This window comes from Cyprinodon tularosa, unplaced genomic scaffold, assembly GCF_016077235.1.
Source record: "Cyprinodon tularosa strain WSP-4 unplaced genomic scaffold, ASM1607723v1 ctg836, whole genome shotgun sequence".
Taxonomy (NCBI): Eukaryota; Metazoa; Chordata; class Actinopteri; order Cyprinodontiformes; family Cyprinodontidae; genus Cyprinodon; species Cyprinodon tularosa.
Window position 1 is genome coordinate 222,296 of NW_024039603.1, and position 16,437 is coordinate 238,732.

The 16,437-nt window shown below is 40.3% G+C and overlaps 2 protein-coding genes across 2 annotated transcripts; both read right to left on the reverse strand.

Moving 5' to 3' along the window:
- Positions 1-410: 410 nt before the first annotated feature.
- Positions 411-6,808, reverse strand: cgas (cyclic GMP-AMP synthase). The gene is made up of 5 exons (XM_038272541.1): positions 5,796-6,808; positions 5,513-5,726; positions 5,047-5,304; positions 2,664-2,763; positions 411-2,322 (listed from the first exon to the last, which is right to left on the reverse strand). Exons 1-5 carry the CDS (start codon positions 6,630-6,632, stop codon positions 1,977-1,979), a joined length of 1,755 nt encoding a protein of 584 aa, XP_038128469.1. The 5' UTR covers positions 6,633-6,808; the 3' UTR covers positions 411-1,976.
- A 576-nt stretch (positions 6,809-7,384) lies between these two features.
- Positions 7,385-13,616, reverse strand: eef1a1a (eukaryotic translation elongation factor 1 alpha 1a). The gene is made up of 8 exons (XM_038272544.1): positions 13,462-13,616; positions 9,773-9,954; positions 9,453-9,632; positions 9,059-9,355; positions 8,667-8,817; positions 8,277-8,533; positions 7,802-8,036; positions 7,385-7,689 (listed from the first exon to the last, which is right to left on the reverse strand). Exons 2-8 carry the CDS (start codon positions 9,914-9,916, stop codon positions 7,565-7,567), a joined length of 1,389 nt encoding a protein of 462 aa, XP_038128472.1. The 5' UTR covers positions 9,917-9,954; positions 13,462-13,616; the 3' UTR covers positions 7,385-7,564.
- Positions 13,617-16,437: the final 2,821 nt, after the last annotated feature.

The following is a 16,437-nucleotide window of genomic DNA, read 5'->3' on the forward strand; positions in this document are numbered from 1 at the left end:
TGCTTCTGCTGCGTGCAGTCGAACGTAGAATTAAGATCTAAGGATCTGGCAGGAATTTCTTAGAGATTATATTATTTATTCCTTGCCACTAGATCAGGGTTCGACAGCCCCTAAAATGCAAATATCTATATCACCCAGCAAAACATTTCATGATCTTTAAATAAAACAACTTATTTTTTTAAACATCTGCCACAAGAAATCTGTTTATTTTATCTGACAAAACATTATTTCATTTTTTTGTTTTTAACCCCTTAGCACCAAACATATTTGAGCTTTTGAGACATTTACATAAGTGTTATATTTGTTCTTTAAAAAAACTCATTTATACAATTAGCCATGTAGTGAACAGAAAATCCATTATCAATGGCAGCAAAATGCCTAATGTGTCACAAATGAGACAATTTATCCCATTGAAATGACTCAGATTTATTTTTTATTATTTGTCAGAACATTTAATGACATTAATATCGAAACAAAAGTTCATTCCATAGTTTAAAAATAAACTGTTTCCAAACTAATGATAAGACATATAGATCTGAAAACATATTTATGGAACTTTAAAGTCTTTCTTAGACCAATTTATTACTCCCACCAGGGGCAATTATGTTTAGCAGTACAGGAGACAAAAAAACAAACAAAATAAACATGTAGAAACACAAAAAAATAAGATTATTAAAGAGAAAAATGTGATGGGGAGGTTGAGGATGAAAAGTAATAATAAAAACACAAAAATATAGAAGATAACACAGTTTTCTTCATCAGCCACCCTACATAGAATTTATTAGTCGAATGGCTGTTGGTATAAAAGAATTTGCATAGTGAGGCATTACAAAACGTTGCCTGAAGCAACAAAGAGAATTCTTTTTTTGAGAACATCTTTAGCTTTTTTTTTATTTGTTCATTAAAACCTACCAATGATAACTGGACTGACTGAAAGAGACTTTAGTGTTCTCAAAAGGTTCATCCTTTTCTTGAGCTTTTTTCGCAACAGCTGGTTGTTGAAAATTATTTCAAGATACTAATAAGAGGAGACCTACTTGATGGCTTCAGTATGCATAATGCTCTCTGTGACCAAATCCTTTTTTACGTCTAAAATCAAAAAGGAGTCCTTTGTTTTTTAACTTTTGACTTAAAGAAATTTCTGTCACACTAAGAAATAAAATCAGAGTGCTGTCCTGTGTTCTGATTCTGAACTGTTAAGAAGAAATAACTATTCAGTGTCATCTTAAAGTTTAACAAGATACCTGTGTGCTTTTACATTCATTTCTGTACAAAATATAAAGAAAAGGAGATCAACCACAACCCTAGGTGAACCTGTTGATACAGAGACACAATCTGACAACGCCTCTCTGCTCTCTTATAGACAAAAAAAATCTAAAATCCTTAAGACAAGATGGTGAGACAGATTAAATTTATTTAAAAACCTCTAACTCAAAAGATGTGGTTGCATCTCCTTTGTCTAAAGTGTCTAAGTATGGTATTTTTCAATATACTATAATCTAACGCATTGGCTTGTATAGCCACTGCTGAGAACCGTTGTAGAGCTAAAGAGCCACCTGCAGCTCCAGAGCTGCAGGTTGCAGAACCCTACTGTTGCTGGTCTGGGTACCACGATCGTACTGATGCTGACTAGCCCATTACTGGGTAAGCTGCATGTCCGAAGAACATTCAGGCTCAGTTACACGTCTAAAACAAAAAGACCTCCCAGAAAGTTAGAAAAAAACCCCCCCAAAAAACGACAAGTTCTTTCTTGTAAAAGATGACAGAATTTAGGTAACATAAGAAAAAAACTGCAAATCTTCAAACATTTACAATTATTTTAAATAGTTAAAGTGTTTGTTTATTAAAAACTTCAAGTTTTGAAAACTTCAAACCACAGGTCATCCTCTTAGTTTTTTTAAAAATTATTATTCAAGTACAATAATGTGAAAAAATAAAACAAAAAGCAAAATTCCAACAATCCTCAGGTCTAACTCTTAATTAGCAAGATCCTTCACAAAGATGGGAAAACCATTTTCCCGTTGCTCCTTGATGGAGTCAGACAGATTTTTGCACACATTTTTCCCTATTCCAGAGAGCAGGTTCTGACTGGGGATGAAGAAGTTGGCGAGTATACCTCCTCTCAGGTGGCCTTCAAAGTCCTGAAGGAGCTGCTCAAAGCAGCGGCTGAGATCTGATGCCCTCCATTCGCTGTCTTTAGCTCTGGAGCAGCAGGCATGTAGAAACACAGTCTTGGCATGGTAGGAGCAGAACTTCTCAAAAGAAGGGTTGCTTTCCTTCAGCAGATGTAGAAGATGCTTGAAGAGCTTTACACAGTCTTTCCTGAATGCAGAAACACACAAAAAAGGTTGTGATTTCCTGCAAAATTGGCACATTTATAAAACTAGTGTTAAATTCTGGGCTGAAACAACAGTTACCTATAGATTATTGAAATAATCAACCAATTTAGTAATTGATTATTGATTAAACGGAGTATAGAGACTCCTGACTTTTTTTCTAACAGATTATCTGTCTTTATATTACTGTCAGTGCTAGGGCTGAAATAGTTAATCGGATTAATCGTGATTATTCTATTATTGAAAAAATCGTCAATAACTTAGTAATCGATTAATCATTAATTGGAGTATAGAGACTCTATAACATAAATAAATTAAATGATCAACCTGCAGCAGCTTTCTCCCTCTCTTTCACAGCACGTCTTCTCTGATCCATGTTTCCTCATAATATCCTTCTCGATGTGAGAGAACGACACTCGCCAAGCATCTGTGAGGGAAAAAACAAAGCAGTCTATAACGTGTGGTGTTCTTTGGGTCAACCTTTTTTTAATTGTGTTTCACCTATTTTCAACTTGGGTTTCTTTTCATTCTGTGAATACACTTCAAAAACAATCTAGAAATAAGTAACAATTTCTTAAATTATAGGTATTTACCCTCAATTTACCGTATTTTCACGACTATAAGGCGCACTTAAACGTCTTTTTTTTCCCTCAAAATGTGCGGTGCGCCCTATGGTGCGGTGCGCCCTATGTGTGTTGTAACTGCAACTTTTGAGACCACCTCATTGAGGAGATGATGAAAGAGTGGCTGAATGTAAGGAGACCAGGTGTTTTTTTTTTCCACCCCTCACCATCGCTGTTAATATGTAACTCCATGCGTGCCCATCTCACAGCTGATGTGAAAAACATGGGGAAACAAATGAATGCTGTGCTCGCTGTTCAACCGCTCGACATCGGTGTGAACCGGACCCAGCAGGTGCAGCAGAAGCAGCGAGTTTACATGCAAAGTCAATGGTTGACGCGCGTATAGGTGCAGCAAAAGGTCCTGCAGCGCGTTTTGGTGCAGCACGTCGGGAGCGTTTAAGCATCTGAAGCGCCGCCAACGCGCTGCTGCTGCTCAAGATGGAAAAATTGAAGTTTTGCTGCTGGACGCGCCGCATCAACCAATCAGAGAAGCAGATCTGGGAGCTGACAGCGAGACAGACACAGCGCTCTGATGACATATGATATTAGATGAAAAAAGCTGGGTGGATGCGTGGCTGAGACAGGTGTATGTGAGAAGACTAGGTGGTTTTTTCCACGCATCACCATCGCTGCGTGCCCATCTCACAGCCGATGTGAAAAAAAGGTGAATCAAATGAACGCTGTGCTCGCCGTTATCCCGGGGGGTCTGACAAAGGAACTTCCACCGCTCGACATCGGTTTGAAGCGGCCGTTCAAAGTAAGGCTGCAAGCGGCGTGGGAGCGATGGATGACAGACTGAGACCACAGTTTCAGGAAGGCAGCGCCGGGCAAGTTACGCCACCGTTTGCGGATGGATTGTAGATGCTTGGACTACTACGTGTCTGCTGGCTCTGTTGTTCAAGCTTTTGCAAAAGCCGGCATTATTTCTGAGGAGCTGCGCTGCACGGAAAGTGACTCTGACAGCGCAGAAGGGGAAACTGGCATGTCTGATTTAGCGCAGCTGTTTAATTCAGAAACAGAGGATGATGACTTTGATGGGTTTGATTAATACTTTGTAATAAATACATGAATAAAGCACAAACATACTCAGTTTTGCTCCCGCTCTATTTTTCTACCTGAAAGCTTAATTCAACAGCAGCCTCTGGGCCGGGTCTCCTCCTCTTCAGCGCGGTGGCTGGCAGGTGTTTTTTCATCTAAATAATCTAAATCTTGCAGCTATATTTGCTGTGATCAGTGGGAATAAAGTAGTTTTAATATGTTTTTAAGTGAGAAAGTCCACCTGAAAACTTAATAATTGCAGTCAGTTCATCCAGATTATCTATTTCTGTCGGAGGCGCTCAGACCCCCACATACCAGCGGTACACCGACAGCAGAAATCCTTTCATCAGCAGCCTGTAGGCTGGGCAGCCTCCAGGTTCACCGGCGGCTGCTGGCAGGTGTTTTTCATCTAAATAATTTTAACTGCAGGCACCAGGATACCGGCAATAAAAGCGAACATATTCCGTCGGCAGGTTTCAGGATTTTAAGTTAATTTAGGAGTGACCACAGCGCTGTGTCATCTGCGATGTGTCTGTCTCACGGCCAGCTGCCAGGTTTGATTAATACTTTGTAATAAATACATGAATAAAGCACAATCATACTCAGTTTTGCCCCCGCTGTATTTTTAATAAGCAGTAGAGTTATTTAAAGGTAGTAGAGGACATGTACCTGTATATAAAAAACGCGCCCTATAGTCCGGTGCGCCTTATGTGTGTGTTAAATACAGAAATGGGACACATAACTGAGAGTGCGCCTTTTAGTCCGGTGCGCCTTATGGTCGTGAAAATACGGTAAGTGGGTAAATAAGATGATCTACCAATGGAATAAGTATTTTAATCCTAAAAATAGATAATTAGTTAACATTCACTTGAAATAAGACAATAACAACTTATTTTAAATGTAAATTTTCTTATTGCCTCACTTACCTACTCAGTTCAAGAAAAATTCACTTATTTTAAGAAAAAAAGGACTTACTTAGATCTTAATTTTTTTGCAGTGCAAAAAGAAAATTCTTGTTTGGTTCCGAAGATCGGCAAAGATCTACATACCTTTGGCTTGAACCCCATTGTTTTCCACATTTCCTCTGCCTTCGTACTTTGGTACCAGGTAGTAAGGCTCTCGTTTGTACTCCTGTTTCACTTTAGTTCCGAGCCACTGGTCAATTTTAAAACCGTCACGGGTAAAATCTGGCCAACTGGATTTCACTTTGAGACAGAGAACCACGTCGAGAGAGATGGTGACTGGGCCAGACTCTGCGGTCAGGGTCACTGCAGGGCAGCCTTGTTTCTTCGGCGTCATCGTCCATGCTAAAGCAAAAAGGAGAGGAGTTAGTGCAAAGCAAAGACTTGTTTGCAATTACCTACTCAAAAAAATAATTCATGAAATGCTATATATTTGACTATTTACATCATATCACACATTCCATCAAGTCTTTTGTACTATATTTGAAAATCAAATATATTTTTAAATGCCAAAGCCAAAAGATCAAACCAGAGACCAAAGTTTGCCACTAACCTGGAAATCCTTTTACAAATGTCTTTATTTCTTTTCTAAAGTCGTTTAACATTTCGCTTGCACTTAAAATATCATCCTGCTGAAATTGTTTTAAAGGATTATTTCCACGTTTTAATCCCACGCTGTAGAAGGCTCCATCTGGCCCAAAAGGCTCAATCTTTACTCTTTCAACTGGCATTGGAAGCATGACATCAAACTCATCTGGATCTGAAATCTGTATAAACAGGACACAGAGATTAACATATGTTCTCTGAATCTGTAAGATTTTTAACTAGTTACTTACCTTAAGGTTTTCATAATAACTCCCTGTGCGCAGTGACTCATCCACTTCTCTGAAATGTAGGGTATCCTTTTTTAAATACTTGATTAGATTTTCTATGAATTCATTTACAACTTTAGCAGCTTCTGATTTGTTCTTTGTCTTAATCTTCAGGTTGCTAAGAATCGACCGTAGGAGAGCGTCTCCTGACAGATCTGCTTTTCCCTTCATCCTCTGCCCGGGTTTCACAGCACATGCCTTATTGTTTGACTCTTCAGCAGCCTTTTTGTTTTTCTTTTCCGGTTCTCTCTTAATCTTTGCCTTCTCCGGCTCTTCGCCCTCCTTCTTTGCTGAGATCTTTGAGCATGTCTGAAATTCTGCATTAGCGCGCGCTTTTGGTTTAGTGGCATCTATAGAAGGCGCTTTGAACTCCTTCGTCAGCTTTGTAGCAGCTTTGATCTCCAGCTGGGATTTCAGATGATCCTCTGGAGGTTTTTTCACCGACCCAGACCTGCTGGAACAGGTTTTGGTCTTACTGCTTTCTGGCGGGATCCGCTGTTCCTTAATACTCTCCCTTGTTGATTGTCTGGTTACCTTTTCTTTAGTAGCTTTCTCCACAGACGGCTTCTTCTCAGCATGGTTTGATTTCTGTTCATCCTGTGCCTTTACTGTTTTCTGCTTCTCTTCATTAAACCCTCTTCGTTGCACCGGAGGTGCACATTTCATTTCTTTAGGTCTCGATTCAGGACTCCTTGCCTTACGAGGTTTTTCTCTCACACTCATGATGAAGAAATGAGAGAAGTGAAACCATGTGGCTGAACATATATTCGAGCAACATTTCCTGTTACACGCCCTCACCATATTTGGCAGTCTGCCCTCCAGCTCATTCAGGTTAAATAGGAGTCCTTTATTTTCTCACAGATAAGATATCTGATGCCATCTATAAAGTAGAGGAATTACAATGTTACTATAAATAAACAGAAAAAAAGGTTGTCCTTATTCCACAACAACAGCAACACCTTGTGGAAACAAGCTTGAACTGTAGGACTATAAAGACTCAGATACTAATCAAACACACAGACATAGTATTGCCAGACAAATGCACACTTTGGTTGAAAGATGTTTAATGTTGCTAAGAGGCTGGTGCCATCTCACAATAAGGTGCAGTAGCTTATGCCAAATTCAGTATTCTTCAGTGAAAGTGCAAAATTATCAATCAAAGTGCTTCAGGAGACAAATGCTTTGAGTTCCTTCACAAGGAACTTTACAAAAATCAAACCTTTTATAAGTGGCGTTTAAAGCTTAAATACAACAGATGTTCCACTGATACACGACTGAGAAGAACAGTTCTAACTAACTTGTTTAAACTCTCACCACTGGTAGATATAGAGCAGCATGTAGGTGCCACCACTTGAAGCAGAAACACACATAGACTGAGGACCTACAGAGGTATCAATGGTAAGGAATGGTAAGATTTACAGTGGAAGTCTATATTGTTCAGTCACAGAAAGGTATTACCATGAACTCAAACGACAGCTCACAATGAATACCGTTTATGTTTTAACTTCTTGTTACCGCATGTGACGGGACGGTAGTCTGAGCACAGAGATGGATTGCGGCAATATGTTGATTCAAAGATCAAACTTTTTTTTTTTCCTTCGAATGCTTTTGCGATGCATTGTGATGATCAACCAGTCTTTGATTATTAAGTTGAAGTGGCCAATCGTAAGATGGAGTTGGATGCGGGACGTCCTGCCTTGGGAGACCGTTTGGTCGGCAGAGCAGCACAACATTCATTTGATCCTCTGGGCCTTCTGGGCAGACTTGGTGATTTTACCGGTGGTAGATAATTTCTTCTCCACGCCCTTTATCACTCCTACGGCCACGGTCTGACGCATATCACGCACCGCAAAACGACCTGCCAAGGGAATTTAGGGCAAAAGTTGAACAGGAAAACTTAACCCCGGTGTACTTGTTAGTTCTGATGAGACATTGAAGTAGTCAAACAAACCCCTTACAGCTGAACTTACCCAATGGAGGATACTCAGAGAAGCTCTCAACACACATTGGTTTGCCAGGAATCATATCAACGATGGCAGCATCTCCAGATTTGAGAGATTTAGGGTTGTCCTCCAGCTTCTTGCCAGAGCGGCGGTCAATCTTTTCTTTAAGCTCTGCAAACTTGCAGGCAATATGGGCAGTGTGGCAGTCCAACACAGGAGCATAACCAGCACTGATCTGGCCAGGATGGTTGAGGATGATCACCTAGAAAAGCAAAGTGGATTTCCTGTAAATAATCCTGTGTGACTTTCTGTTTATATCAGAGAGGTTTTGATCATTTTCCTTTGGGATTTATGGACAAAAAAAGAACAGCACGATGCTCATCATTGTGACTCATTGAGATACTTGTAGAAATATGCTCTTTGATTATACTTTGATGCTAGAAATACTTCTGGAAGGACAGTTTAGTATTCATTTCTATAAAAAGATTTTTGTAGCTTTTACCTGAGCTGTGAAGTTGGCAGCTTCCTGCGGAGGATCATTCTTGCTATCTCCAGCCACGTTGCCACGACGAATGTCCTTCACCGACACATTCTTGACATTGAAGCCCACGTTGTCACCTGGTAGGGCCTCCGACAGTGCCTCATGGTGCATCTCCACGGATTTTACCTCAGTGGTCACGTTAACAGGCGCAAATGTCACCACCATGCCAGGCTTTAGTATTCCCGTTTCCACTCGACCTACAGGCACAGTTCCAATACCTGAGGAAAAGGGACAAGCATGGTAAAAACAATATAAATGATTCAGTCTAGGCCTTCAGAAAATATAAAGATGCCCTTCCTGCTCATGTTCTAACACCGTCTTGATCTGGAAATTTAGAAGTGTGATACATGCCTCCAATTTTGTAGACATCCTGCAGTGGAAGACGTAGAGGTTTGTCCGTCGGACGGGTTGGGGGCTGAATAGCATCCAGGGCCTCTAGTAGTGTGGTCCCTGATGCACTACCTTCCTTCCTATTAATCTTCCATCCCTTAAACCATGTCATCTACAAAGAAAAATAACAGAGCTTAAAGAAAATATTTTTTTGCAGATAATAAGCAACACTTTATAAAGTTTTAGCCACCAGGGGCACTAAACCTGTAATGTCTGGGTTTTGCACTCCTGACAGCAACTGGCAATGCTGCACTGTCGCAAAATTAAACCATCTCCCTCTCTCTCTGCATTTTGGAATCTATTCTACTGCTGTGATGCTGCTAACTTTGTCAACGAGTAAATAACACACTTACGTTTGGGCTCGGCTCAAGCATATTGTCTCCATTCCAACCCGAGATGGGCACAAAGGCGACAGTGTCTGGGTTGTAGCCAATCTTCTTGATGTAGGTGCTCACTTCCTTCACAATCTCCTCGTACCGCTTCTGGCTGTAGTTTGGCTCGGTTGAGTCCATCTTGTTGATGCCCACGATGAGCTGCTTCACTCCGAGCGTGTAAGCCAATAGAGCGTGCTCTCGAGTTTGACCATTCTTGGAAATGCCCGCTTCGAACTCTCCCACACCTGCTGCTACGATCAGGACTGCACAGTCGGCCTAAGAATGTTAAAAAAATAAAGAATATGGACTTTACCAATGAGTGAAATCTGCACTGAAAAGATGGAGGTGGACAAACTGAAGGGATCATCCAGACCTGGGAAGTACCGGTGATCATGTTCTTGATGAAATCCCTGTGACCTGGAGCATCTATGATGGTAACATAGTACTTGCTGGTCTCAAACTTCCAAAGAGAGATGTCAATAGTAATGCCACGCTCCCTCTCTGCCTTCAGCTTGTCAAGCACCCAGGCGTACTTAAATGAACCTTTTCCCATCTGTAGAAAAAATAAAAAACATCCTTTTTTAAACACGTGACTTAAGATCTAAAATGAGAACATTATTGAATTCTTTAGGGTGAGATCATAAAATCAAAGGCATTTGCAGACTATTCTCTTGCTGTCCCCATCTGTTTTACCTCAGCGGCTTCCTTCTCAAACTTCTCAATAGTTCTCTTGTCAATGCCTCCGCACTTGTAGATGAGGTGTCCTGTAGTGGTGGACTTGCCAGAGTCCACATGGCCGATCACCACGATGTTGATATGAAGCTTCTCTTTTCCCATGATGACCACAGTTGGGTGAAGTCACCGGTCTGTTAAAGCTGCATTTAATTCAGAACAGAAAGAAATTTCATAAATTAAAACTTCTGTGTGAGACAGTTTATGTAAGACTTCAGCAAAACTGAATATGTTTCAATAGTTCACTTCAAAAAGTGAACATATGTTTATCAGATACGAGATATATTCATTAGACAGGAAAGTATGAGACTCCTTGATGACTTATGAAGACTAGTTTTTGAAAAGTCTGCATTTGTCATCTTTAAGGTAGGTGTATTGATTAAAAGACTCATTGCGGTATTGTTTTTGTTAGTTTATGATTAATACCTAAACATTATTTAGTTAGGATATTTTACATGAGGGCATCAGTGTCGCCACCTTCTGGTTGAGAAGAGGATTGTAAGTGATTGCAAGTAAAAAGTCCTCAGACAAAAGCAGCCTTAAGTAAAGTACAGATACTAAAAAAGCTACTTAAATACAGATCTAAGTATTTATTCTTAGGTATTTGACTTCTGTAGACTGAATGTATATTACTGGAAAGCTTCTGAGTCCAGATATTATATAAAGAACTTTGCAATCTGCTAGTGTCGGTCCGCTCTGTTGGATCAAGTCTAACAAATTTACAGGTATTTCAGATTATTTCACACTATACTAATTTCAGGTTCAAGCAGAATGTGACACCAACCCATAGTTCCGATAGTACCAGTGCCTGCAATAATGACTTTGCTAACACTGTGCCTTACTGGAAAACAACCTATCCTGACCTAAAACCCCAAAGAGAATCAATGGAGGATTATTAAAAGGAAGATGTAACGAGAAGAGCTGAAGGTGGCTATTGAAGCAAGCTGGCCTTCCATAAAACGGCAGCAGGGCCTGAGTATGGTCATCTTACCACACAACTTTAAAGCAGTAATTTTAATAATGCAGAATAAAAAAATTGTCTTGTAAAATATTTAAATTGACAAGGAATTTTATTTTATTGCTTGTACACCATAGTTATTACAATTATAAATAAACCCTTGAAATGAACTCATACTTGTTGTCTTTCACCTTTCAACTGAGTCATGGAGGCTCCCCAGACACATCCTCCAAATCCTCCAGGAAAAACCTGAGGCATTTCAAGGGCAGCCAAGAGACATAGGACCGACATGCTCAGGGTCGTTCCCTGGGCCTCCCAACATCTCCCTTCTTAGGGAGGCATCCAGGGGGCGTCTGTAACAGATGTCTTAGCTGACTCCTCTCAATCTGGAGGAGTGGCTCTAATCTGAGTCTGTCTCAGATTGCTGAGTTCCTCACCCTATGTCTAAGGGAGAGCCCAGCCATCATGCAGATGAAGCCGGCCGTTTTTATCCAGGATCTCGTTCTTTTGGTCATGATCCAGATGTCACGATCATAGGTGGGGGTAGGAATGTAGACTGATCAGTATAAATAAAGACCTTCACCTTTTAGGTCAGCTTTCCCTTTACAACAACAGATTATTGGTTCCTCTGTCAATTCTGCTCCATTCTCCCCTCAGTCAAGATTGGGACCCCAGATACTTCAACTCCTTCTTTTCTTATACCTCATCCAAAAATAGTTAGGTTATCCTGAGCTATTTTCTGTATTTCTGTTGCTGTGTTTGGGCTGCTGGATCACATAGGGACCACTTTTCCTCATTCTGATTCATTCTATCTCTATTCTCTCAATCTGCAGTAGTTTTCAAGTTCCACTCATAACTTTATGTTCTCTCTGTTTTTTCTCATCATAGTAGCTTCGTCTGGTCTGTCCCTGTTCGGCTGTAACTACATCCTGGATAGAAATATCAGCATTGCTGCTGCCATCAATATCTTTCTTTATAGATATTGGAGCTTGGCCTGTTTCCAGGGTAGTCCTGTTTATTTTATTGTGAATAGCAGAATTGGCTTGGAGCTCGTGTGCCTGGCTGTCTGTCTTTTGTGGAAGGGGCCACCTGTGGAGCTGGTTAACAGTTACCTTTCGCAACTCTGCTCCTTTTTTATGCCTGCTTCTGACTCCTTGAAGCCCAGTCGGCCTCAGCATATGGCTGCTCATACTGAGCCTGCTTATGCTGGAGGTTTCTTACTGTTAAAAGGCAGTATTTTCCCTCCTCTTGCTGCATGCATACTTTGTGTCAGGGATTGCTGAAGAGTCAACAATAAAATGGAAGCAAAGTTTGTCGCTGCAGGCTTATCTAGCAGGAGCATGTCTTCCAATTTAGTGAGTGAGTGGATGCAATCAACTGGTTTTTCAAAACAATCTGACAGTATTGTCTCTGTAAGATTCCTTAAGATTACACGTGTTGTTTTGTGCTATAGAAATAAACTGAACTGGATTGAGGCAGGAGCTCTCCTTAGACCTGAGAAGGACAAGCCACCTTTTCCATTCAAGAACAATGGCCTTGGAGTTGTATGACCTTAAACTTCATCACATACAGGTTTCAGTCAGCTGCAACCTCTCTGCATATCCTGAAATTATTTCCACTGACCAGACTCCCTCAGGCTCCTGGCTGAGCGGGGACAGAGAACAGCTCCTTCCAGAGTCCAACATGCACCTTGAAACTTCACTGAGGTATATGTAGAAGCTTCACTTCTTGGTTTGAAGTAGAAGAACCAGGGTAAATCCACTCGTGGCCCATAGCATGACTAATTGAGATGTAGCCTACTTGTAATTGATAGACAAACAATTAACTGTAGGTTTCTCAAGCAAACAAAAAAGCAGCTCAATAGTCATCAGTTTTCTGTTTATTGTTTTAATCAGAGCTCTTAACACAAATAGTTTATCTCCCAACACAAAACGCCCCTCCCCTCCCTCTCTTTGACCTTACATCAATCCTCACCCGTACTCTCATCTTTTTACATACAGCTTGTTGTGAACCTATCAGAGTTTACCAGCTAATAGTGAACTGGCATGGTCCCGCTACCTGAATCCACCATTTTGTCCTATCCATCCTCTGACAGTGCATAGCAGCCATTTCTCTGAGTCTGCAGCTCTCTGCATAAACACTATTGCAGAATAGTCTTAAATAACTAGAGAGCTGTGTTGATTGTCACCTGATAGTTTTTCCTTCACGCACTGCAAAGTTTGCCTTTAATTATTCATGCAGAGCGTCATGAAAGTCTGTGTAATTGAAATGCTCCCATAGCAGAGATGCATAGAGATATGATTCTATCCAGACAGGTTTCAGTGGGCTCAGTCCCAGGACAGCTGCCACTTCTGTGTTCAACTGATCCCTCAGAAATGACGTCACACCGCCTGCCGCAGTGCGCATCAGCTCATAAAAGCCGCTCAAACTGCGCAAAAAAGCCCCTCCACTGCGCTAAAACTAATTTGTGAGGGAATTAGTGGTAAAGTCGACCCTCCGCCATGTTCTGTCATCTGCCTGCTCCCTGGGTGCGTTTTTAATACCAGCAGCCTGCCTCCTGCACTGGATCGCTTCAGAAAACAAGCAAAACACACGACGCTGGTTAAAAATAAAAAAAAAGCCTCAAAGAGATCCTCATCCAGAACTAAAACCAGACTCTCCTCCTTTTAGTTCTGGATGTGGTGCGTCGTACCTGAGAGCTGGTCGGTGTCAGGTTGGGCTGCAGGAGCTGAGAGGCTGCAGAGAAACGCTGATCCGTTTATAGCTGTCAGGACAGGCGGGGGGAGGATTGCGTAACTGCGCACAACAGCAGCCTCAGCATCCCAGAGAGGAAAACTGCTCCTTAACCACTTAATAATAGAATTATTGACTTCCATTTATAACTTTAAACAATGAAATGTAGAAAATGTGATTTACACAGCAATCTGACTGATAACTGAATGCTGCAGGTAGTGTTCCTCTCTCCAGACGCTTTGTTGGATTACCATTAACCCAGACGTCCTTTAGGCTTATCTACTGCGCCTGCCTGCTAATTAAAAATACATAAAACAAAAAAGAAACTAAAAGCTATAAATCTAACTGTTTGAATTTCAAAAATAGACACATATTCCATTTTATATAATTAAATGGTCATGGGAGGTTCTAGAAAGGGGCTAATTGGGGCCAGTGCCCCTGCAGACAGGGCCCTTTTCAGGTTGGTTTGCTTGATTTCAGTGCCTAGGGGGCGCTGTTTATTTGCCTATATCCCCCTAAGGTAGCAGTAGATTCTACTCTAGTATTCCAAAAAAGTAAAAGAAAAACATTCCACTGGACTTTGTTTCCCATCAAGGAAACTTTTTCTATTCAAAATGTCAGAAATAACATTGAGTTTGAGGCTTTATGGAGTGAACCAAAAACAACACCTTGTTTTGGCTCAGAAAACATGTTAATTGAACCGAAAGGACGGGTCTGCCCCTGAGGAATGGGCAGTCAATTGGGTTCTTTGTTAGCCTGCAGTACCCATTGCCTGTCTATGTCTCTGAAAGGGGGGTCATTAGGGGGAATTGTTGGCCTGGTTTAAACAGGCCAGATGTTCTTCTCCCCTGTATAGGGGTGGGGGTTGGGATGATACCAGGAAGGAACTATTTAAGACATTGAAGTAGGCTATCTTTGTGCTCATTGTTCTCTGAACATTTCACAGTACTTTTTTTTTTATTTTGCCACAAACTGTATAAGATTTAAAACAGGAATTTAACAGGACCCTTCTAGAATAAATGATCTATGCCTTGAATTCAACTGTTTAAATTATAAACAACAATGTGTCCACCTGTCGACTCTGACCAGCCTCCCTATCCGAGGTGATGCATTCCCACAGCATGACGGTGCCAGAAGTGTTGTCATCAGGGCTAGTGGTATCATCTTTTTCTATTTTTGCATGTTTCCTTTTTTGATGAAGGATCAAACAATGCGATGAGATATGGTTTTACAACCTGACCCTAATTTAAACGTCTCTGTTTGTACCTTGATGTCCTTAAACTTTACTATTAGAAGACCTGACATTAGAGCGGGTAAAATAAGTTCTGAAATTTTAACATCTTCTTTTTACCAGTAATCGACGAAAAGAAATTAGAGAAAATGAAGCATCACATAAAGTTATGGGATAAAATTGGAGTAAGCATTGAGTGAGTGACTAAGTGCATCAAATGCTAAGGAGGTCTCCTGTTTGTAGAAACTATTCTCATGCTTTACCCAGGTTTTATTTTAACCCCATTCTTGGGATTTTGTCATGCTTTAAACACATTTTATTTAAGAATTTCCTAGCAGTGAGACACCATGATGTTTCACCAGTAAGGTTCCCTTTTCATTTTGAGGAGAATGATTCCTCCTCCAAACATGAGTTCAGGGACATCTTAAAGGGTTCAACTCTGGCCTTATAGGCCAGATTAAATTCGCCAAGTGTTTCTCTAACTAGTCCAAACCTGCTGGAAACGTTATAAACTTCCACATGATCTTTCTTTGGTAAGTGTGAGTAGATGACATTGCAGGTAAATGTGTTACTTCTTGTCCTCATAGAAAAAAAAGAACCTTAGCTTGCTGGATGATTGATTCATTTTATGCATCTGTCAGAAATATTGTGAGAGTTTATAATGAGATACTGGTAATGATTTAACCTTCCATGTTATGGCTGTGGCCTAAAAGCCGTTTAAATGGCTTTAATTAAGTTCAGCAAATTGTCATTTTTATTAGTAAAGATATTTGATTTTTTATTGTAACTGCTCTTAGTTTTAACAGGCCATACATTATTAATCCAGCTGGTTTTGATTTGCAAATAGCATTGCTTTATAAATCCTGAATATTTCAGTTTGTTTCTACCAAGTCAATCATTTTTTTTAAACTCTAAACTTAGTTTATGGATATCTGACCAGGATTTCTTTGTATGTTGACCTCTTTCATCTTATTCTAATGGTTCCTTAGAAGTATTTAAAATGAGAAAAACATTTTAATCAGTAATATTTCTACCCCAAGTATATAGACATAAAAAACAAGCAGAGTGTATTTGTAGTGCCAGGTTGGAATGTCCCTATTTTATGGTTTTGTTATTGTAAAATAATAAAAACTCAAATCTATTGTATGATGTTCTGTTCACTGATTTATTTGTGGTGGTCTTTGACAGTGGTTCCCAAACCTTTCTTGCTGGTTGTAGATATTACAATGAAATAAACCGGGCAGAGTAGAAGCTCTGTTGCCCTGCAGCAAGAAAGTTCTGGGTTCGAATTCTGGCCCAGGGTCTTTCTGCATGGAGTTTGCATGTTCTCACCGTGCATGCATGGGTTCTCTCCTGGTACTCCGGCTTCCTCCCACAGTGCAAAAACCTGTCTGTTCGGTTGACTGGCTTCTCTATATTGTCCTTAGGTCAGAGATTAAAAATTTGTACACAACCAGTGTTCAGGCCTGAAGCGAGAGAAAATGGACGGATGGAATAAAATTTACCACGACCTCCTTTAATTTACAAATCTGGCACCTTTAAAGAATAACTATTTTAAGTTTAACTATTTGTTTGATGGTGTAACAGAAATAAAAGGCCAATAAAATAAAAGTTTGTTAAGAAACTGTTGGCAAAGCTGTGATGGTATTAATCATTAATCAAGTGTTTTTTTTTTTTATTATTAAAAAGTCAATGTACGTAATC